The 23,115-nt window shown below is 47.0% G+C and overlaps 1 protein-coding gene across 1 annotated transcript in view; it reads right to left on the reverse strand.

The window, feature by feature from the left end:
- Positions 1-5,691: 5,691 nt before the first annotated feature.
- LOC144119287 (lactosylceramide 4-alpha-galactosyltransferase-like) overlaps positions 5,692-23,115 on the reverse strand; it is a 36,730-nt gene continuing 19,306 nt past the window's right edge. Inside the window, exon 2 of the mRNA XM_077651950.1 lies at positions 5,692-7,836. Within this exon, the coding sequence (XP_077508076.1) occupies positions 6,917-7,836 (920 nt within the window). The 3' untranslated portion in view covers positions 5,692-6,916. The remainder of the gene's footprint in view (positions 7,837-23,115) is intronic.

Here is a 23,115-nt window from a genome sequence, read left to right on the forward strand (position 1 = left end):
GTTCAGTGCCAGATTGCAAGTACTGTCATCGTGTCCACTGAAGCGGAAGTTTCCATGCTGGCTTCTTAAATACTTGGATGAGGATGATGTTGCTGTCGATCCGAAAGGTGGTTTGCAGGTGAGTTGTACCGGGCCGAGTCTGTCCAGGCAGGTCGTGAAAGTAAGATGCGAAGAAAGCACCTCGTCTGTCTCGCAGGCGTGGTAGAAATCCACTGTCGGTGGTGTTGAAGGATGGCATACCCCGCCGCACGAAGTGGCTGATATCCACGGCAGTCAGAATTAAAGAAGGGCCGGCATAGCAAAAGGCAAGCGATTCAGTGCCAGATTGCAAGTACTGTCGTCGTGTCCACTGAAGCGGAAGTTTCCATGCTGGCTTCTTAAATACTTGGAGGAGGATGATGTTGCTGTCGATCCGAGAGGTGGTTTGCAGGTGAGTTGTACCGGGCCGAGTCTGTCCAGGTAGGTCGTGAAAGTAAGATGCGAAGAAAGCACCTCGTCAGACTTGCAGGCGTGGTAGAAATCCACTGTCGGTGGTGTTGAAGGATGGCATATCCCGCCGCACGAAGTGGCCGATACCCACGGCAGACAGAATTAAAGAAGGGCCGGCATAGCAAAAGGCAAGCGATTCAGTGCCAGATTGCAAGTACTGTCGTCGTGTCCACTGAAGCGGAAGTTTCCATGCTGGCTTCTTAAATACTTGGAGGAGGATGATGTTGCTGTCGATCCGAAAGGTGGTTTGCAGGTGAGTTGTACCGGGCCGAGTCTGTCCAGGCAGGTCGTGAAAGTAAGATGCGAAGAAAGCACCTCGTCAGTCTCGCAGGCGTGGTAGAAATCCACTGTCGGTGGTGTTGAAGGATGGCATATCCCGCCGCACGAAGTGGCCGATACCCACGGCAAACAGAATTAAAGAAGGGCCGGCATAGCAAAAGGCAAGCGATTCAGTGCCAGATTGCAAGTACTGTCGTCGTGTCCACTGAAGCGGAAGTTTCCATGCTGGCTTCTTAAATACTTGGATGAGGATGATGTTGCTGTCGATCCGAAAGGTGGTTTGCAGGTGAGTTGTACCCGGCCGAGTCTGTCCAGGCAGGTCGTGAAAGTAAGATGCGAAGAAAGCACCTTGTCAGTCTCGCAGGCGTGGTAGAAATTCACTGTCGGTGGTGTCGAAGGATGGCATATCCCGCCGCACGAAGTGGCCGATATCCACGGCAGTCAGAATTAAATAAGGGCCGGCATAGCAAAAGTGAAGCGGTTCAGTGCCAGATTGCAAGTACTGTCGTCGTGTCCACTGAAGCGGAAGTTTCCATGCTGGCTTCTTAAATACTTGGATGAGGATGATGTTGCTGTCGATCCGAAAGGGGGTTTGCAGGTGAGTTGTACCGAGCCGAGTCTGTCCAGGTAGGTCGTGAAAGTAAGATGCGAAGAAAGCACCTCGTCAGACTCGCAGGCGTGGTAGGAATTAACGGTCGGTGGTGTTGAAGGATGGCATATTCGGCCGCACGAAGTGGCCGATATCCACGGCAGACAGAATTAAAGAAGGGCCGGCATAGCAAAAGAGAAGCGATTCAGTGCCAGATTGCAAGTACTGTCGTCGTGTCCACTGAAGCGGAAGTTTCCATGCTGGCTTCTTAAATACTTGGAGGAGGATGATGTTGCTGTCGATCCGAAAGGTGGTTTGCAGGTGAGTTGTACCGGGCCGAGTCTGTCCAGGCAGGTCGTAAAAGTAAGATTCGAAGAAAGCACCTCGTCAGTCTCGCAGGCGTGGTAGAAATCCACTGTCGGTGGTGTCGAAGGATGGCATATCCCGCCGCACGAAGTGGCCGATACCCACGGCAGACAGAATTAAAGAAGGGCCGGCATAGCAAAAGGCAAGCGATTCAGTGCCAGATTGCAAGTACTGTCGTCGTGTCCACTGAAGCGGAAGTTTCCATGCTGGCTTCTTAAATACTTGGAGGAGGATGATGTTGCTGTCGATCCGAAAGGTGGTTTGCAGGTGAGTTGTACCGGGCCGAGTCTGTCCAGGCAGGTCGTGAAAGTAAGATGCGAAGAAAACACCTCGTCAGTCTCGCAGGCGTGGTAGAAATCCACAGTCGGTGGTGTCGAAGGATGGCATATCCCGCCGCACGAAGTGGCCGATACCCACGGCAGACAGAATTAAAGAAGGGCCGGCATAGCAAAAGGCAAGCGATTCAGTGCCAGATTGCAAGTACTGTCGTCGTGTCCACTGAAGCGGAAGTTTCCATGCTGGCTTCTTAAATACTTGGATGAGGATGATGTTGCTGTCGATCCGAAAGGTGGTTTGCAGGTGAGTTGTACCGGGCCGAGTCTGTCCAGGCAGGTCGTGAAAGTAAGATGCGAAGAAAGCACCTCGTCAGTCTCGCAGGCGTGGTAGAAATCCACTGTCGGTGGTGTCGAAGGATCGCATATCCCGCCGCACGAGGTGGCCGATATCCACGGCAGACAGAATTAAATAAGGGCCGGCATAGCAAAAGGGAAGCGGTTCAGTGCCAGATTGCAAGTACTGTCGTCGTGTCCACTGAAGCGGAAGTTTCCATGCTGGCTTCTTAAATACTTGGATGAGGATGATGTTGCTGTCGATCCGAAAGGTGGTTTGCAGGTGAGTTGTACCGGGCCGAGTCTGTCCAGGCAGGTCGTGAAAGTAAGATGCGAAGAAAGCACCTCGTCAGTCTCGCAGGCGTGGTAGAAATCCACTGTCGGTGGTGTCGAAGGATGGCATATCCCGCCGCACGAAGTGGCCGATACCCACGGCAGACAGAATTAAATAAGGGCCGGCATAGCAAAAGGGAAGCGGTTCAGTGCCAGACTGCAAGTACTGTCGTCGTGTCCACTGAAGCGGAAGTTTCCATGCTGGCTTCTTAAATACTTGGATGAGGATGATGTTGCTGTCGATCCGAAAGGTGGTTTGCAGGTGAGTTGTACCGGGCCGAGTCTGTCCAGGCAGGTCGTGAAAGTAAGATGCGAAGAAAGCACCTCGTCAGTCTCGCAGGCGTGGTAGAAATCCACTGTCGGTGGTGTCGAAGGATGGCATATCCCGCCGCACGAAGTGGCCGATACCCACGGCAGACAGAATTAAAGAAGGGCCGGCATAGCAAAAGGCAAGCGATTCAGTGCCAGATTGCAAGTACTGTCGTCGTGTCCACTGAAGCGGAAGTTTCCATGCTGGCTTCTTAAATACTTGGATGAGGATGATGTTGCTGTCGATCCGAAAGGTGGTTTGCAGGTGAGTTGTACCGGGCCGAGTCTGTCCAGGCAGGTCGTGAAAGTAAGATACGATGAAAACACCTCGTCAGTCTCGCAGGCGTGGTAGAAATCCACTGTCGGTGGTGTCGAAGGATGGCATATCCCGCCGCACGAAGTGGCCGATACCCACGGCAGACAGAATTAAAGAAGGGCCGGCATAGCAAAAGGCAAGCGATTCAGTGCCAGATTGCAAGTACTGTCGTCGTGTCCACTGAAGCGGAAGTTTCCATGCTGGCTTCTTAAATACTTGGATGAGGATGATGTTGCTGTCGATCCGAAAGGTGGTTTGCAGGTGAGTTGTACCGGGCCGAGTCTGTCCAGGCAGGTCGTGAAAGTAAGATGCGAAGAAAGCACCTCGTCAGTCTCGCAGGCGTGGTAGAAATCCACTGTCGGTGGTGTCGAAGGATGGCATATCCCGCCGCACGAAGTGGCCGATATCCACGGCAGTCAGAATAAATAAGGGCCGGCATAGCAAAAGGGAAGCGGTTCAGTGCCAGATTGCAAGTACTGTCGTCGTGTCCACTGAAGCGGAAGTTTCCATGCTGGCTTCTTAAATACTTGGATGAGGATGATGTTGCTGTCGATCCGAAAGGTGGTTTGCAGGTGAGTTGTACCGGGCCGAGTCTGTCCAGGTAGGTCGTGAAAGTAAGATGCGAAGAAAGCACCTCGTCAGTCTCGCAGGCGTGGTAGAAATCCACTGTCGGTGGTGTCGAAGGATGGCATATCCCGCCGCACGAAGTGGCCGATATCCACGGCAGTCAGAATTAAATAAGGGCCGGCATAGCAAAAGGGAAGCGGTTCAGTGCCAGATTGCAAGTACTGTCGTCGTGTCCACTGAAGCGGAAGTTTCCATGCTGGCTTCTTAAATACTTGGATGAGGATGATGTTGCTGTCGATCCGAAAGGTGGTTTGCAGGTGAGTTGTACCGGGCCGAGTCTGTCCAGGCAGGTCGTGAAAGTAAGATGCGAAGAAAGCACCTCGTCAGTCTCGCCGGCGTGGTAGAAATTCACTGTCGGTGGTGTCGAAGGATGGCATATCCCGCCGCACGAAGTGGCCGATACCCACGGCAGACAGAATTAAAGAAGGGCCGGCATAGGAAAAGGCAAGCGATTCAGTGCCAGATTGCAAGTACTGTCACCGTGTCCACTGAAGCGGAAGTTTCCATGCTGGCTTCTTAAATACTTGGAGGAGGATGATGTTGCTGTCGATCCGAGAGGTGGTTTGCAGGTGAGTTGTACCGGGCCGAGTCTGTCCAGGTAGGTCGTGAAAGTAAGATGCGAAGAAAGCACCTCGTCAGACTCGCAGGCGTGGTAGAAATCCACTGTCGGTGGTGTTGAAGGATGGCATATCCCGCCGCACGAAGTGGCTAATATCCACGGCAGTCAGAATTAAATAAGGGCCGGCATAGCAAAAGGGAAGCGGTTCAGTGCCAGATTGCAAGTACTGTCGCCGTGTCCACTGAAGCGGAAGTTTCCATGCTGGCTTTTTAAATACTTGGAAGAGGGGGATGCTGCTTTCGATCCGAAAGGTGGTTTGCAGGTGAGTTGTACCGGGCCGAGTCTGTCCAGGTAGGTCGTGAAAGTAGATGCGAAGAAAGCAGCTTGTCAGACGCGCAGGCGTGGTAGAAATCTACTGTTAGTGGTGTCGAAGGATGGCATATTCGGCCGCACGAAGTGGCCGATATCCACGGCAGACAGAAGCAGGTACTCGCAAGAGGTACCTGCCTGGTGCATACTGCGCCTGCTACAATTCAGCTGGAACGCTTGTTTCTCAGCTTCCTTTACATTGGCCCGGTCCTGGCTGGGGAAGAGGCTGGAAGCTCCAGTTTAATATGGAGGCGTGCCCTGTGCCACGGACTGCCACAGCCACATCTACGCTCACCACCTACTGAATAGTATAGATCTAGGATAACCTGCACGGAAAAGTATCCGGCATTATTTTTGCTTGACATGGACGGACGCCGGGTTTTTTCGGGATGGAGAATTTCCTACGATAGCACATTCATCCCTCTGCTGCTGTGAAGAATTGATACTGGCCCGGCGCATGAAGCCAAGCCATACTACCTAGTGCTCTCGCGAAGTTTGTGCTCTGAACGCATTCTTGTGATATTATGGCGACCAACGAACTTAACGACAGATTAGCGTTTTGCAGGGACGAGCAGATACAGCGCAGCGTTGGCTGGAAACTTGTTTATATAAGCTCTGTGGTATAGGAGAAAGCAGGCGTAAGGAACAGGCTCACCTTTTCTTCCGGAGCATCACTGGCGTCTTCAGCCTTCCGCGATGACCCCTCAATGACGTTAATGTAATGCCGCAAGATAATATCCGGCTTCTGCAGTGTCTCCTCCTGTTCGCAACGGTTACTCACGTTCGCTAACGAAATGGAAGAACCACTGCATCGACACGTGACAAATGCTAGCAACTTCGCAATTTTATTTTAAAAGCGGAAAATATCGCAAGGCGTAATTCGTACCACTGCATTGGCGCAAGTGGCTCTTTACATTTCGCGAGTGTTTCCTGGCGTATTGCCGACGTCAAAGCTGTTCCCAAAAGTGGCACGTGAGAAGGGCCGCCTGGGGCAAACATTTTCTTGCCGAGTCAGTAGCACACATTCTAGACGTTCAGAGATGAATCACCACGGAAGAAGTGACTCAAGCGCCTTACTAGGCTCAGAATAGCCCCAGTCGGAGCATCCATGCAAGTGTCCACCACTGCTAGGCTTGTGCTAAGAACGGTGCCTGCGATCACACAGAAGGTTTTTATTTATTTATTTATTTATTTATTTATTTATTAGTACCTCACAGGCCCCGAAGAGCATTGGGTGAGGGGGGCAAATCTAAGGTACATACAGATGAAAAAAAAAACCATAATATCGGTGCAAGAACGCGGTACAAGTCAAATACAAGAAAGGAACACGAAATTTATACAAAACCGAGTTAAAATAACATCAGACACGAAACAACGTAAGGAACAAATGAAACTGTTGTACATTTCGAACATCACTATGGCAATAGATGTATACATAGATGTTTTTTAAACTCACCAGGATCAATGAAAGAGATTATGTTGTCAGGAAGATCATTCCAGAGTTTTATTGCTCTAGGTAATGCAGAGGAATTAAACGACAGGGTCTTCCCATATATCCGGTTGAAGCTGAGTTGATTGTGTAAGCGTTGTGAAGAGCGGAAAGGTGATGCCAGAGGTAACAACGAAGGACGGGTGTGAACATATTTATGTAATAAACACAGAAGTGAAATGGAGCGACGAATTTCAAGTATCTGTATGTCATTAAGGTATTTAAGCTGGGATACACTTGCGAGGGGACTATAATTGCTAAAAATGTACCGGGCAGCTCTGCTTTGAATGGACTCGAGCATATCTATGAGATATTTTTGATGGGGAGACCATATAGGTGAGATAAATTCCAGCTGTGGGCGAACAAATGTAAAATATGCAAGTTTTCGAACGGAGCTAGGTGAGTTTCGAAGGTTCCGGCGTATGAAACCTAATGTCCTCGACGCTTTGTTGCAGACTGCAGAAATATGAGAAGACCATGAAAGATTTGGTGTGAACTGTATTCCAAGGTATTTGTACGACGTAACCCTTGATAGAGGGCGTCTCCACGTATCCGCACAGAAATCGACGCTTCTCACAATGTTTCAAAGCACTTTTCTAGCCACCATGGCTTCGTAAATAAGTGGACAGTTAAAGCGAGCGAGGAGGTCGTAGGCACTACCAGAACCAACTTGCACCGATCCGACTCTGCTCATCTTATTCCAGACGTGTACTCCCAAACTGTTGCGCACGGCGTGAAAAACTTCAGCCGTGTAGTTGGTCCTGAAGAACTTCTCCCAACTGTTGTAGCGGATGGCGTAAAACATCTCTGACGGAAGCATGCTTACGGGAGGCGACGAATTCGCGGCAGTCCATCGGTCGTGGACGTGATCGAACAACGTCGGTCCGCAGCTACCCCACGCTGCGGTTTTGTATTCTCGAACACATGTCTGCTGAATTTCATTGAGGAAAGGGTGCCATTTGTCGAAGAATAACACCGCTGTGCCACGGAATCCAGGGTTCTGGTAAGCACCGCCATTTTTTAACTCATGTAGACGTTTGAGCACTATCACATCAAGGTCGAGGTAGACGCCTCCGTGTTTCCAGAGAACCAGCCAGCGTAGAGCGTCGCTCATGTCTTCCACCTTGTTTTTTGCAGTCTTCCACTTTCCCCTTTTGTACCACGGCTCAAGCGGAGTGTCCCGGAACTCCGTCCGCACATCGAAGAATGCTGCTCGGAAGTTTGGTATAGCAGACAGCGTGCGCAATGTCGAACATCGGTTGGCCATTGGACCGGTTAACAACAGATTGACGGTGAGGTTTGGGTTCCGCAGGGCTGCAGACTCCACCGCACACGCCTGCCGTTCGTTGAGGCATATCCCGTTCCGTAGGGTGCTCTCAATAAACCAGATGTCGGGTAATGTTTGGTTGCTCTTCATCTCTTGTTGCTGCCGGCAGCTCGCATTGCATTGACGATTGCAGAATTCTGGACCTTGAAATGGTATCAATGGTAGCTGGCTCCAGTCTGGGAAACGGAAGAGAACGGTGCAAAACTAAATTATTTTAAACACTTTATATCACCCTTCTCGAGGGACCATTATAACGCTGAAGGGCGTTAGTGAGATATTGAGAGCGTAAGCACAGGATTTCCAAGCTCTTCATTTCTCTTACTTCAGAAAAGTAAGCGTGATTAGTTCAAGTGCTTTCAATGTAGTATACTTTTGTATGCGTAGAATATTTTCGCAAGAAAGTTTGCTCCCAAGAACTTACAGCCTTTTCATTCGACATGCGTTAAACTTAGCAACTTACTTACAACATAGACGCCACACTAACTGCGCTTTCCCTTCTTTTTAATACTCTACATAGAAAGTTTCCTGCTTAGCCGAATCCACGTTACTGACATGGAGCTTTGAAACCTTCCAGAGAAACAGGCACGAAAAGCCCTCAATTGCACTTTATGCTACTTTCCATTTTGAAGTTCAGCAGCAAGCTCAAAAAATGAAATGCCAGTAATACTATATTTGCGTACGAAAGAACACAAGCAAGCGTATCTGAAGACAAGCATTATCTAAAGTTATACCTTTAACTGAAATGGTGTGATAAGATTGAGAGATCCAGTTACTAAATTTGCTCTCTCTCTTGACACATTTAACTGTTTGACATGGAACGTGGCGTCAAATGCGCGCAAAACTGGGCAAGTTTGTAATTCAGCAATCAATTCCTGAGGTGATCCGCAGCTTGATGGATGTTACGGCCGGGAAAAGCTGGGAAAGAATAGCAGCCGGTGCACTTATTGGCCTACATAGCAGATTGTTATAATCGTCCTGACGTACAGGGTCGGTCAAAAGTTCCCACGCCACAGGGTCTGCTTTTCAGCTGCACATCCTACCACTTATGATAGCAGTAAAGCTATCAAGGTTCTTAGAGATGAGAATGGTGCTTCTCCTATCCTCTATACAGATTTTGGGCTTCGCGGGTGTCGTAACTGTCCAACTATAGCGCTCGAAAATAGACCGTGTTGCCTGGTAACTTTTGACCAACCCTGTAAGTCAGTGGTGTACGCGTTGTCTGAGCCCTCCATAGGCGGTTCAGGTGAAATTATTTTAATAAACACATCGTGGTTTTATGGTTTCAGTCCATCTCGTCGACGTTAGTTTTGGTGATGTTTGCTTCAAGTGAACCGCTCTCTCAATTGAGAGCATGAGAGTGATTCTTGCTTTGCCTGGTGACGCCATATGGCCAAAGTAAATACCCACGCAGCGTTGTTCGACATGTTGAAAGAGGCCTCATTTTCAGACTAATATCAAATCCGCACCGGGTCTAGTGTGCAACTCTCGGAATTCTGGGTTTGATATTATGGCGCTAAAGCTGTCGAGAATCTGGCACCTGGGGGTAACGGTTTTTTGCCGAATAATCGTTCTTTATACACCGCTTCGACTCAAGGGCCGCCTCATCGCTCACTCCTCGACTTCACTGAAGCGGCCAATTTTTTTTTTCATTCTATTAATCATTCTTTTCTTTCTAACAGCAATACAAAAGCTCTTTATGCCGGGAGGCAAAAAAATCGCTCAAAGCAAACTCGCACTTATTAAGGACCTAGAAACTTCTAAACAATCCGTAAGTGATCACGCTGCAGATCTTAACGTGCCTCTGAAATCCAATTTCGCTCAGCCGAACAAACAAGAGCGCTCCGCTGCGCACCGAGCTGCTTCGAAAAAAGTTAGAAAATACGCAGAACAATCTGGATCAAAAAATTTAAGGTTCGACGAAATCTCGTCTGGTCGGGTGAATACATTGGCGAAAATAACGAAGCGCCGACCAAAAGGTGTTGTCAAGATGGAAGGACGTTTCGACTTCCACACGGAAGTCTTGTTCACTGATGGAAAAATTTCGCACTCAAAGCTTAAGTACGTTGTGCTAATCGTCGCAGGCATCTAGCGTACGAGGGCGGTAGATTGCCGATGTTACGGTTGAGCGTCTGATCTGTTGTCTGGATAAACAGACTCCAGATATTGGCGTGACATCCAGTTTTTCTCACGGCCGATAATTGCAGCTTCTTCCCAAGCGATATCATGCTTCTTGTTTTCAACGTGTTCAGCCAGTGCGTTGGAACAAGCCTTCTTTTTCTTGACATCATTCTTGTGCTCATTCAGCCGTCTTTCAAAGTTTCCGCTTTCACCTATGTAGGAGTGATCGCAGTCTGAGCAGGGGATTTCATAAATTACTCCGGGAAACTTTTCCTTTTTTAGCTTGTCCTTTACGGACACCAACTCGTGACGAAGCTTGCACGCAGGCACGTGAGCTATATGCACATCGTAGGTGCGAAAAACGCGGGCCAATGACTCGCTCACGCCTGGCAAGTTTTTTCGCCGCTCGTTGGCAAGAGACCGACTTTCGTACGCAACTCCTTTGATTTTACTGAAAAAATACGCAAAATCGCGATTGACAGCGACGAGATAATGCTGTCATTTGACGTCAGATCACTGTTTACCAGCGTCCCCGTGGATCTGGCGGTGGAGGTATGCCGTTCAGCGCTTCGGGACGACGACGGACGGAGTGCTAGGACACCCATCGATCCATCGGACCTGTTGAAGCTTCTGCAGTTTTGCTTGAAGAACACGTACTTCATCTTCCGGGGCACTGTCTACAAGCAGGTTCATGGCACTGCCATGGGAGCATCTATCTCGGTCACAAGCGCAAACCTCACAATGGAAGCACTGGAAAGCCGCGCTTTGGCTTCGTTCGAGCCGCGCCCGAAGGTCTTCCTGCGGTACATTGATGACTGCTTTTGCATAATCAAAAAGAATGCCTTGGCTGCTTTCCCGAACCATTTGAACAGCATGGAAGATTCCATCCAGTTTACCGTCGAGGAGGAGATTTCTGGCCGTCTTCCTTTTCTGGACGTCATGGTGATGACCGCCTATCATTCAAGGTGTACAGAAAGGACACGCACACAGGCCAATACCTTCACTTTAATTCAGTCCATCCTACGTGCCATAAGCGCTCCGTCGTTTCTACCCTCGTCCGTCGTGCGGAAAGAATATGCTCGAAACCCGAAGAAAAAGCCTCTGACATACGCCAAGTGCGACGCGAGCTCAACAATTGTGGCTACCCACAGCACTTCGTGAACGCTGTAATACAGCAGACAACGAGACCAGCTCAGCCCGTTCGCCTACCTTGCCGTGCCCGAGCTGCAATACCCTATGTGCCAGGCGTGAGCGAGTCATTAGCCCGCGTTTTTCGCACCTACGATGTGCATATAGCTCACTTGTCTGCGTGCAAGCTTCGTCACGAGTTGGTGTCCGTAAAGGACAAGCTAAAAAAGGAAAAGTTTCACGGAGTAATTTATAAAATCCCCTGCTCAGACTGCGATCACTCCTACATAGGTGAAAGCGGAAACTTTGAAAGACGGCTGAATGAGCACAAGAATGATGTCAAGAAAAAGAAGGCTTGTTCCAACGCACTGGCTGAACACGTTGAAAACAAGAAGCATGATATCGCTTGGGAAGAAGCTGCAATTATCGGCCGTGAGAAAAACTGGATGTCACGCCAATATCTGGAGTCTTTTTATCCAGACAACAGATCAGACGCTCAACCGTAACATCGGCAATCTACCGCCCTCGTACGCTAGATGCCTGCGACGATTAGCACAACGTACTTAAGCTTTGTGTGCGAAATTTTTCCATCAGTGAACAAGACTTCCGTGTGGAAGTCGAAACGTCTTTCCATCTTGACAACACCTTTTGGTCGGCGCTTCGTTATTTTCGCCAATCTGGATCAATTCATGAAATGCACTTTATAGTTTGATTTGCGGCGAGATTGCATGTGGTTTTCTGCAAAAAGACATTTCACAGCTACAGGCACTATTAAACAAAGTCTGCACCTGACGAAGCGTAACTGCATCCCATGCTGGTGAAGGAATGCGGTTGAAACATGACTTTGGAAGCCGGGAGGGAAGGAATTCTCGTGGCGTCGACGCACTCGTCTCGTCTAGCAGGTTTGGACGGTGGAAAGGACGGTGGTAATCAACAGGGGAGAGAAACTATAGTCAGATTCAACTTAAGAACGAAGCGGCAAATGCCCCTCAAAAGAGACCCTTCAGCCAATGGCATCGACCACTTTTCAATACGCTACGGTTAATCCCATTAAGCCCTGGCCCCTGCGAGTTTACGTAAGGAAGTCCAAGAGGATGAATTAAGTGGGAGAGGGAGAGAATTGGTCAAGGGATAGAATCGGCCGACGCCATTGGCTGGATACGCTCCTTTGCGCGGCACTGGCAGCTTCGTTCGTGAGTTGTATCCGACTATAGGAACGCCAGCGCGCTCGGTTCTGCAAACAGAGAGCGCATTAGAGAATGCATGATAGAAACTGGGACGAGTAGCTTTCAGTCTATAGTAGGATAGATCTCAATAACGAAGTGGCGAATGCCACTCAAAGGAAGCCCTCCAGCCAATGACGTGGACCTTATCCCATGACGTCGTGGGTAATTCTTTTGACCTGCTAACGTGACATTGCAGGGCGCGGCAGACGAAAGGGGATTCACCAGGCTTAATTGAATAAATCGCGGGGTGAAGAAAATCGGTGAGCGTTGAGGAGGATTTTCTCTTTCGTTCTTGAGATGTATTCGGTTTTATTTGAGATGGCGGTCGCAAATATCGCGCGAAGCTCTACACCGCTAATCTGTGCGTAGAAGGAAGCTTAGCGAATTCCATGAGACAGGGCTAACGTTGTGGAAAGTATTTTTCTTTTCTGGAGGGCGGAAATAATGAAGGCGAAATCCGGTCTTAGGGCATCATTGGGAGGAATTCTCAAGCGCGTAATGAATATTCACTATCATTCAGTGTACATAATCATGTAAGCATCTCCTCGAAGGAAGCATTTTATTACATTCTAAGTTGGTTACCAGCAATTTCACTCTCTTCAGTTCATGCCGCCGTGGTGGCTCAGTGGTCATGGCGCTTGGCTGCTGACTCGAAATACGCGGCTTCGATAGAGGCAGCGGCGGCCGCATTTCGATGGAGGTGAAATCCTAGGTGCCCGTGTACCGTGCGATGTCGGTGCTCGGTAAAGGACCCAAGGTGTTCGAAATTTGCGGAGCCCTTCACTATGGCGTTCCTCCTAGCCTGTGTCACTATGGGATTTTAAAGCATCATAAACCAAATGAAAACCTCGTCAGTTAGTCGCTGAAAACCCTGTTCAATTGTATATTCTGTCCTTTATTCGTAATTTCCAGCGAGCTTCGTAGGCAGGGAACAAAAATGTAACAAAGGTTCATTCCGTCGCTGACTGCCAGCAGCGCGCCAAGCGTGATGCAAGAGAAAAGCATAGGTGGGCTGCCACCCGTCTCTTATCATGGCCGTTGTAGCAGGGAACAAAACTTTTCTATGCTTGCAGCAAGCATCTGTCACCTCTCAGGGAGACAGACTGCGAGGGAACGCTTGTGGGGTGTTCTCGCTTATCTCTGACGTCCGCTGCACCTCCGCTCTTACGATTTCAACAGACGTCGTTTTGTCAGCGGAAAGTGGGGAGCTAGCCAGGATACTAACTCCTGCTCACATTTATTCTGCAAAGTTCCAGGTCACAGCAACAACAGCAAAAAGGGCGAAACTAGCAGCTTTTTACCTGAATTTGTTCACGTTAATGAATTTATGAATCAATACGAGACAGCATGAGTTACAGAGGGCTTCCTGATTAAAAGTCTTTTTAGTGAAGCCAATTTTTTTTTCTTTAGAATATAGCAGAGGTTCAAAATTTGCCCGTCTAAAAGGGAAGAGAAAAAGATAAAAAGCACTCTGTGAAAAAAAAGCAAAAACTACAATTACACAAAAGTTACCCCAAGCGACATTGCTTTGAAACTGCAAAGCAAAAGTAGGAATCATGAGAAACATAAAGTGAAAACATTCAAAAATTAATTCTAAAAATGTAAATGCTCAACATTGAGTTAATTCGAAAAAATCACCGCTGACGAATAGATTTTGCGGCGAATTGTTCCGCTCATGTATAGTGAAGGAAAAACGAGTTTAAATTAATGAATTATAGCTGTGTAATGTGTTACCGTTTGTACATGTTGTATTCTTCTTTGAAGCGTTCTAGCAGTTTCAAAGGAAGGGTCTGATTGAATGAAAGTTTAGACTTTTTCAGAAAAAAAACAAAATTTGATCTCTGAAATTTTGTACTCTACTGTCTGGTCTAAATCTCACTTGTTTTCAACATGCTAATTGGGGAGTCAGCTGAACGATAAGGTGAAGAAAAAAACGCGGGCGGGTTTTTTTATACTATTTAAAGTGATCCAGTGTTATGTTTGGTGGAGGAATCCCAAAATGTGCATGCGAATTTGAGTGCTAATTTACGTAATATTGTTTCTGGTTCTTTCGGAGTTAGTTTTGGTTTGTGATTGAGAAAAAATGGCTCTAAAAAGGATGATAAGCACCTGTTTGGTATTTTTTATGGTACGCTGTCTGTTGACGGTCAGAAATTTTCTTTGTACTTTCTGAGAACGGCAACGACTTTGGAGCTAGTTCTGCGGCAAGCCATGTTTTCGCTTTCGAAGGCTTCACCTGTACACTATAACATGTTTTCTAGTCACGCAACCACTGATAACTTGTGATGCAAATGAGAGGCCGATTCAAAATCTAGATACCTTGCCGAGTCCTTCAGGTTTCAGAAGGCGCCAGAGCATAAGCGATGTGCTTTTTTTTATTCCGACAGTGTACCTGCTGGCCTGAGGTGGTGTTTACAAATATAGGTACACACGGGACAATCGAAGAGAGCCATAAGCGATGCACATCGTGCTAGCCAACGGCGGCCACAAATGGGATGCTATCATTCTTCTCCTCTTCCATTGTAAAATTTATATTTTGCTTTGTTTTTGAGTTTGTCAGTGAGCTAATCTGTTAAAATGCTTCATCCTGACGACACGGTATTCCGTTGAACGTTCGACTGTGTAACCCCTACGCTACAACCTGTATCGCCCGTCCTGCCATGCTGGTTGGCAGTACTGCGAAGGACCTTTGGGTGTGCACGGCTCCCTACGTTTCGCCCGCACGTTAGGGGTGTTGCTTTATGATTTACTGCGCTCCCTAAAATCGATATTCGCACTCTTCGGACAATTGTTGCACAGCACACTCCGTAGCCCGACTGCGCGGCTGCGGTGGTCGGTGCTTGTGGTTGTTGGTGCATGAGAAATGAGTGCTGTGCAAACGGGGGCGGCAGTCTGTTCATGCGTGTCCACCGGCACGGCATCTCGGGTGCCCCAAGCTGCTCTGGCAACCGCTGCGTCCCAGTGGACAATACTGGTACTGCGGATCATCGACGCCTCGTCACTCTGGCCGTAGCCTACAGTGTCCCCGTCCTGTGGAGACCGCCCTCCCTGGATTATGCCGCCTGATTCCCGGAGAGTAACCTGTACCTTCACTTTATTCTTCCTTCATCCTCATCCCACTGAGCATCATATGTCTTACAGTACTTTGTTACTGTAATGTGCAGTGGTCTACTCTACGTTGCATCATGGTCACTGTAATAAAGACTTTGCAAGGTATCACTGCAGCTCTTCCTCAAGGGCTACAAGACTGCAGCAGGTTCAAGAAAATCTTCAGCCATAGTGAAGGACCCAGAAATGTACCTTTTCAAGTAAGTGATAAAAATTACCTTAATAATCTTAGATTCAGACCCAAAACAGTTTTAAAGATAATTCCCAGAAGCTACCATTAAAACCAATCCGTGGCCATGAAAAACATTCTCTCAGCACCCCGCACGAATTTCTTGAAGGAACTAATAAATATATTCCCATTACGTTAGGAGAAAAATCTCACTGCTTTGGGACAAATTTTTTATTCGAAGAAAAATTGCATTCGGTGAAAGCGCACAGGACAACTGATTTTATGCCCATCAGGCCTTCTTTTCGGTAGATTCGCGGTTAGTGTATACGGGCATCTAGGCAATCACCCAAATCCCCCATACAGCGCACAACAATGAACTCTTCCATGAAGGAGTGTGCTAAATTCAGGAATAGCATTAGTCCGGATGCAGGGACAATATAAAGGTGCCGTATCTCTGTCGCTTTCAAGAGGACCATGCTTCAAATCCGGTTGCCCGTATAGTCCTCTCCACAGTGAACAAAAGAATTACCGGTTCACGGATAGGGCTTAGTCTATACGAATAAAGATGGCATCGCCCCCTTTCACCAGGATAGGAAATGACTGCATTCGTTTAGACTTGGCCACCTGCGTCTAGATTACCTTTACCGCAGGCACTCAGTCCGAGCGGCTGAAGGAGTGACCATGGCAGCACTCCTCGAAGGGTGCTAAGGATCTTATGATCTGGACAGGCCGCCATTTGACGCTCAATTTGGAAACCTTAACACTATACCATTGTTCACTGAGGCTAGCCTTGCAGTGTACTTTGAAGAACTAGTAAGTTTAAATTGGACATGACAGGGCTTAGTACGTTTAGCAGGATTGATGACAGCATATGTGTACGGGTGAGCTCGTGCTATACCGGCGTGGTTTATCGCACATGCCGAACATTAGGAGCTATACCACTGACAAATATATACGTTACTAACATCAACAGTATACAAGTCATCTCTGTTAAATATCGCATGACTACAGCGCAACGAACGGGACTTAGAAGAAGGACACAGGCCGGGACACAACACCCGTCCCGTTCGTTGCGCTGTAGTCTTGGAATATCGAAACCAACTTGCCCAACAACTTACCTGGTAAATATGTTCTTGACTGAATCTTACAACAGCTTACACATAGCGGGTGTTTCACCTAGCATGTTCTGCAAATTTTAGAAATAGGCTTTTTGAGTTAGAAGGGCGCTTTTTTCGGCATAAAGTTATCAGCGATGGAGCGCACCAGAATAAAGCTAAGACGTGCTAACTAGCAGGCTAGTGAACTAATACTGAATATTTAACTATTAATGTTAGGCCCGTTAATTATTGAGAGGCGTATAGCACACTCTGAGTAATATCCATACCAGTTTTTAGAATTTCGAAAACTCGGTTACTGCACTGCCATCGCACCGACACAAGCGTTTTTGTATTTCACCTCCGTCGAAATATAGCCGCCGCGGCCGAGATCAAACCCGCAAGCTCGGAATCTCCAGAGGAAAGCCAGAGCCACTGTCCCCACCGCGGCGGGGCGAACATTCGACCTTGAAGTGAATCTCTTCAGGATTAATTGGATGGTTGTCGTGCCTAAGTATATAGCCCCGTTTTTGGCAGAGTGCAATATCTACTTGCCTATTTTCTGTTACTGCGCCCCTCAAGAGGGGTACACGCAGCTTAGCTCGCTTGATATTCGCCAGCGTGCGTTCTCATAGCGTACACATTGGCTCCAAAGGGGCGGTAATTGTTGCGTCTGTTCACTTCTTGAGCACAAGAGCGGAACTGTTCCGTTGAGCACTGTGTGTACGAAGGGGGAGAGAGGAGGAAGGGAAACGGAGGCTTGAGAATCGCGGTGAAAGGTAATGATTTAGTGCTTCATCGCTAATTTTTCAAATTTGTGGAAACTAGCAATGAATGTTATAGCAAACTCAACTGAGCATGAAGCCGCAACGGCGCACTGGCTGAGTCGTAACGCCCGTGAACATGAGGTAGTGGGATCGCATTCCAGCCGCGGAGGTCGCATTTCGAAGGGGCGAAATCCGCATGACCCCCCATGTCGTGTGGAGTGCGAGTTTAGCGGGTCCTCTGGGTTTCAATATTTTGGCGTCTACTTTGACGCCTTATAGGACCACGTTTAGGAATTTGGTTTCAGTGTTCTCTCTATCGGTTATTTATTTATTGAGCAATCTAAAGTCACCTTTTTCTAGCCAATTTTCGCAGAGTTCTCCAGCCAACGCAGTGCCAGCGCGGCGAGAGAGAGAGAAAGACGAACGGAAAGGCAGGGAGGGAGGAGCACGGCGACAGACTTTTCGGAAAAAACTTGGGACTCTGGACGGAACTTGATGCAGGCTTCTATCGAATAAGTTTTGCGCCATCCGTGAGAAGGGCGTGGCATGGCGCCGCCGCCTGCCGGATTACGACTGTTTTCAACTGCTAGCGCCCCAAATGCCTCCACCATGATTTCTTTTTTTTTTTGCTTTGAGTGCAGAGGTTTGAGATGCAAAAATTTTTTTGAGCCCCTTCTTGTGGCTTTCTGCATTTCCGCTGTGGCTGAGTGATTATGGCGCTCGGCTGCTGGCCCGAAAGACACGGGTTCTATCCCGACCGCGGCGGTCCAATTTCGATGGAGGCGAAATTCTAGAGGCCCGTGTGCTGTGCGATGTCAGTGCACGTGAAAGAACCCCAGGTGGTCGAAATTCCCGGAGCCCTTCACTACGGCGTCTCTAATAGCCCTAGTCGCTTTAGGACGTTAAACTCCCATAAACCATAAACCAAACCAGAATGCTGTGAGTTATACATAAAATAAAGAATTTTATTTCCTCCTGCAAATTTGAACTATCATGAATCAGCATACGTTTTCACATGCGCGCTGTCCCTATTCTGTCTCTTCACAATGTAGACTTCCATTCACTTTATAAAAACTGGCATGTATATTGCGTTGGGCTACACTTCTGTAATGAATATGGAGACCACTTATTACGGCACAATGCATGTGGCGTATTATTATTATTATTATCATCATTATTATTATTATTACTCAATAATAGTTACCCAGTCTGCTAGTTAGCAAACACGGCGTTGTTGTATTCTGATGCCCTACACAGCTGGCAATACAATGCCGAAAAAAGCCCTCTTCCAACTATAAGAGCCTATTTTTGAAAACTGCAGAACATCTTTGGTGAAACACCCGGTGTATATAACCTCGTCCTCTCAACCAGCATCTTTCTGGAGAGTATGCAAACGTCGAATAACAGAAAAAGAGGAGCACTCGCCAAAAAAGAAAAAAGGGAAAACAAAGACTTTTCGGGGCCCGTAGAGGTCCCTTGTACGGGTCCCTCCTCGCCAGACAAAATTCCGTCAAACACTCGACTGAAAATATCGAAGGTTAAAGGAATAGTTTAATCCGCTGAAAATCATTCGTTGTTTAACTATTCCTCGACTTTTATATCGCGAGTATTTTTAATAGGTTTAACAAGATAACATATTTTAACTATCGGAAGTTTTCCAGAAAATAGGACCTCATCAACACCTCTAAAACTGCTCTGCTTGCAATCAGCTCGGGAAAGAACGGAAACACAAGTGAGGGGATGAAAGACGCCCAAGACATGTGTTTCCGTTCCTTCACGAGCTGACGCCAAGCAAGCTATGTACATCTAAGGTTAAATCAATGTCAACTTGGATTCCGTAAGGGCAGATCCACAGAGCTGGCTCTTCTAGTGCGAACAGAAATAACCCTAAAAGCAATCGAAGAGAAGAAAATACCTGAAGGCCTAAACATTAATTTTTCTAAGGCGTTCTAAGGCACCTTAATACTATCAAATGAATTCGAGATTTATTGCTTACGAGGAACTCCATTAGCATCAGTTATGTCCTAATGGCACAATCTAAAACAATGTGTAGAAATAGTGAAATCTCTTATTGACTTATAAAACAGCTACAACAGGCGCACCTCAATGGAGCAACCTGGGACATTTATTATTTAATTTTGAAATAATGACACCGTGAAACCGGAATAAATCTAGTCTAGTCGGGGACAATCTTATAAGAACTTCGACGCTGCCCAAAAGGAGCATTTTTTAAGGCATTGACATCACAAAGATCACCTCGGGTGCAAAGTTCATAATTTATGGTGATTACGCCACCTTGTAGTTGCATAGTCATAGACTCTAGAAATTAGCATAAGCAGAACACTAAGCGCATTAAATCAATAAAAACGACGAATTCACTATAACTAAAATGCAGATAATAATGGCTATAATTCTCACCAGAAAGCAGTGTACAACTTCAGGAAGTGCCAACTTAGCCCTTGATCCCTCAACATTCGAAGTCGTTGATAGATTAAAAACGCTTGGTGCATATATTTACAAACTTGTGTCGGGGAATGCTCACGTTAATAACATCATTTTCTGTCTTTAAAGATCGTAGGTATACAGGAAAACTCAATTTTTTCTAAACGCCTGTAGTTAAGCTACATTTGTTTACACTGTTATATCTGTCGAATGTAAATTACTGGTTTTTCGCATGAGGAAGCAGCATATTTAAAAATTTAAACAAAATTCATATTCTGAAAAAAGAAATCCGTTCGCCTCATAGCCGGTACTGAGCCAAATACACACACCAGACATCTTTTCACCGAGTTTCAAAATTTTTCCTTGCATAGCCTCTACTCTTTCAACTTGACCAGAAGGTAAATTAAGATCTGCATAACAATGAGACCCTTATTCGATCTATTTCAAATCTACATTTAGGACAAGCTAGATTAACATCTCTGCCACCAGAAGTTTGCAAGGTTTCTTCGGCGAACTCTGTTTAGAGTTAGATCTTAATATCCCCTTCCATCCTTAATAATTTATCCCCTCAATATCAAGATATACAAAGGGGTAGTACGTCAACCTTAAACTTTTTTTTTGCGGCACAAGGTTGACGGGCACATTCGCTAAGCATTGTATACTGCCATTTTTTATACTGTAGCAAATAGCTGTAACTATTTCGTATTAATTGGTCATTATCAATTGTCGTATGATAATGTGACGCCCCTAATTCTTTTATTACAGTTGCTTTCAGTTACCGCAGTAGATAAGAGGATTTACTTGCATGCATATTGTCTTTTTAATTACGCGCTGTAAGTATCAACCCCTTTGTGACCGCTGTATTCCTTGCAAATGAGGGCTTGAACCCCGCAGAGTGATATATTTTCACTTTCATTCAAGCCCGTGTCGTTTAGATGAAAATAAATTGCATTGAATTGAATAAGTCTATTCATTCTTAGAATGAATATGCTGGTGCACTGGATTGTAAGATGCGCGCTCGGTTCCCAATCGAAATATAGTGAGTTCGAACATTGGTATTTTCATGCGAGCACATTTCTATCTGCTTTGTTGCAATTTTGTGCGATTAGTAATGCGAGCAGCTATACTGCGCAAAAATAGCCTAGAATTTCCGCTTGAGCAGGGTGCTTTACTAATGCGGTATCATCAAAGATCTCGTTCTCGAGAAAAGCTGGTGTCCTTCGTCCTTGTAAAGAAAAAAGCAGGTGGCAACCTGCTCACCATGCTGTGGGCATTCTGTCCGCCACTGCAGGTGGCAGTGAAACTAATTTAAATAAATTATGTGCCGCTGCCATCGGTTCTCCTCGGCACTGCGCCAGCTCCATTGGTCGAGCGGTAGATAGACAGCCTCTCGAAGAACTTTCTGTGCAAAAATGAGCCTTACGGGAGCTAGGAAGAGCAACCTGCGTGTCACAAGCCCCACTGGCGGCTGTGTTTAAAACAGCCACCTGCCGGGCTTGGCATATCGCTTAACCGCTGCACGCCTATGAACAAGAAGACGTACTTCGGCGGGAGGGATCTGTAGTGATATCGCATTGTACTCTTAAGGATAGATCAAGCCTCTACTAAGTTTTTACTTTAACGACTGTTTCTGCAGTTGTACCAAGCTATTTTCCTAAGGGAAAAAACAGTGAGACATTTTGCATTGAGTCCCAAAAGAGGTCTAGCGCTTCTGGCGCAAGAAGTTTATCCGAACTTATTAGAGTGTGTATTAAATGTAAGCGAGGGTTATGATGCGATAGCGCTGAGGCTGCCGTCATTGTTTTTTTTTCCTATTTTGGAGTGGCACGTACTCACAGTGGGGGATTGGCCAGGGTGCCTTGTACAGTCAAATAATTGTGAACCACTGAGTCATTTAAAAAAAAAAGTTTTAAAGCAACATTTAAAAAACACTGACTCATTGCTAAAAGTGTCCGGCGTCGTCGTCAGCGTTGGGAGCGGAAAATCCGTGGTGACGCAATGTAGGTGGGCTGCCGCGGTCACGCGACCTTGTGGCGTCATCACGACCTGCTCCACCGGATTGTGAGAAAACTGACCAAAATGCCAGGTAGTAGGTAATTATTGATTGGTCGTGAGAGATTGCTGGGAAGAGCAACCTAGGTCACACAAGCCACACCCGTGGCAGCACCTGCCATCACAGGGCAGTGGAGCATCACTTAACAGCTGCACCACTGCGCCAGGAGTGGTATAAGAACTCCCGGGGATCTATAAACGTAAAGTAGAGAATGAATAATTACGCATATATAGGCAAGTCCATTAACTCTCGCGTCTTACTCTCAAAGCCGAGGTGATGTGTCGCCCTCAGTTGATTTCAGCAACTTTTTCTAGGGATGAATTTTGCCTAAGATAGGTTTGGCTTATGGGGGTTTAATGCCCCAATGCGACTTAGGCTATGAGGGGCGCCGTAGTGAAGAGCTCCGGAAATTTCGACTGCCTGGGGATCTTTAGCGTCCACTGAAATCGCACAGTACACGGGTCTCTCGAATTTCGCCTCCATCGAAATTGGACCGCCGCGGCTGAGATTGAACCAGCTTCCTTCGGGTCAGCAGCCGAGCGCCATAACAGCTGAGCTTCCGTGGCGACTTCTGCTTAAGATAGTTGCAGTTGTTACCTTCAATATGTAGTATATGTTACTACTTCTGTTTACTAGCTGCAGGTGTTAACCGACGTGGCAAATAGCTACTACCCTCGAAGTTAGTAAAGGTGACTACGTTTTTGCAAATAGTGTACACAACGTATTGTTATTGGCAAAATCGGCATTTTCGCACAGCATAACGGTGTCAACGTAGTGGTCATCGAAGTTGTCGTAAAGTTGTCGTACATATAAAGCTTTATATCTTAAGAGGTTATAGCTTTTTCCTCTTTCAAGCGGCCTATATGACTCACAGCACCCTGATTTGTATACCTTTTTTTCCTTTGTTTTACTTATCATCTGCATCCAGGACTATCTTAAGGCATTCTTGCCGAGTGTTGAAACGTCATCCGATGGTGCGCAAGGCGCGTATTTCGTTGCCGTCCAACGCTCTTAGCAATTGTTCTGCGTCTCATTCAGTTATCAGGTGCTACAGTTTATCAGCACATCCGTTTGCTGTCGCGCCAGGGTATCGCTTCGAAGTGACACGTTTTGCAATCTGCCGTAAAGGTCAACCTAGGTATTTGCGGGCTACGTGGTTGCAAAAACGTTGTGCAAGAGCGACCAGTGTGCTTAGTGGAGTCACAGGCTTCACGTGGAGAGAGCTAAAGCTATCAGCTTTTGCCAGTCGCGTGAAAGCGGAAGGCCAGTGCACCCACGACCTTTTTTTCTTTTCCCGTTAAGTGCACAGTGCCGTAATGATACCCTGCGCAGGCATAATGATGTGTGCAG

Source organism: Amblyomma americanum, chromosome 2 (assembly GCF_052857255.1).
Source record: "Amblyomma americanum isolate KBUSLIRL-KWMA chromosome 2, ASM5285725v1, whole genome shotgun sequence".
NCBI lineage: Eukaryota > Metazoa > Arthropoda > Arachnida > Ixodida > Ixodidae > Amblyomma > Amblyomma americanum.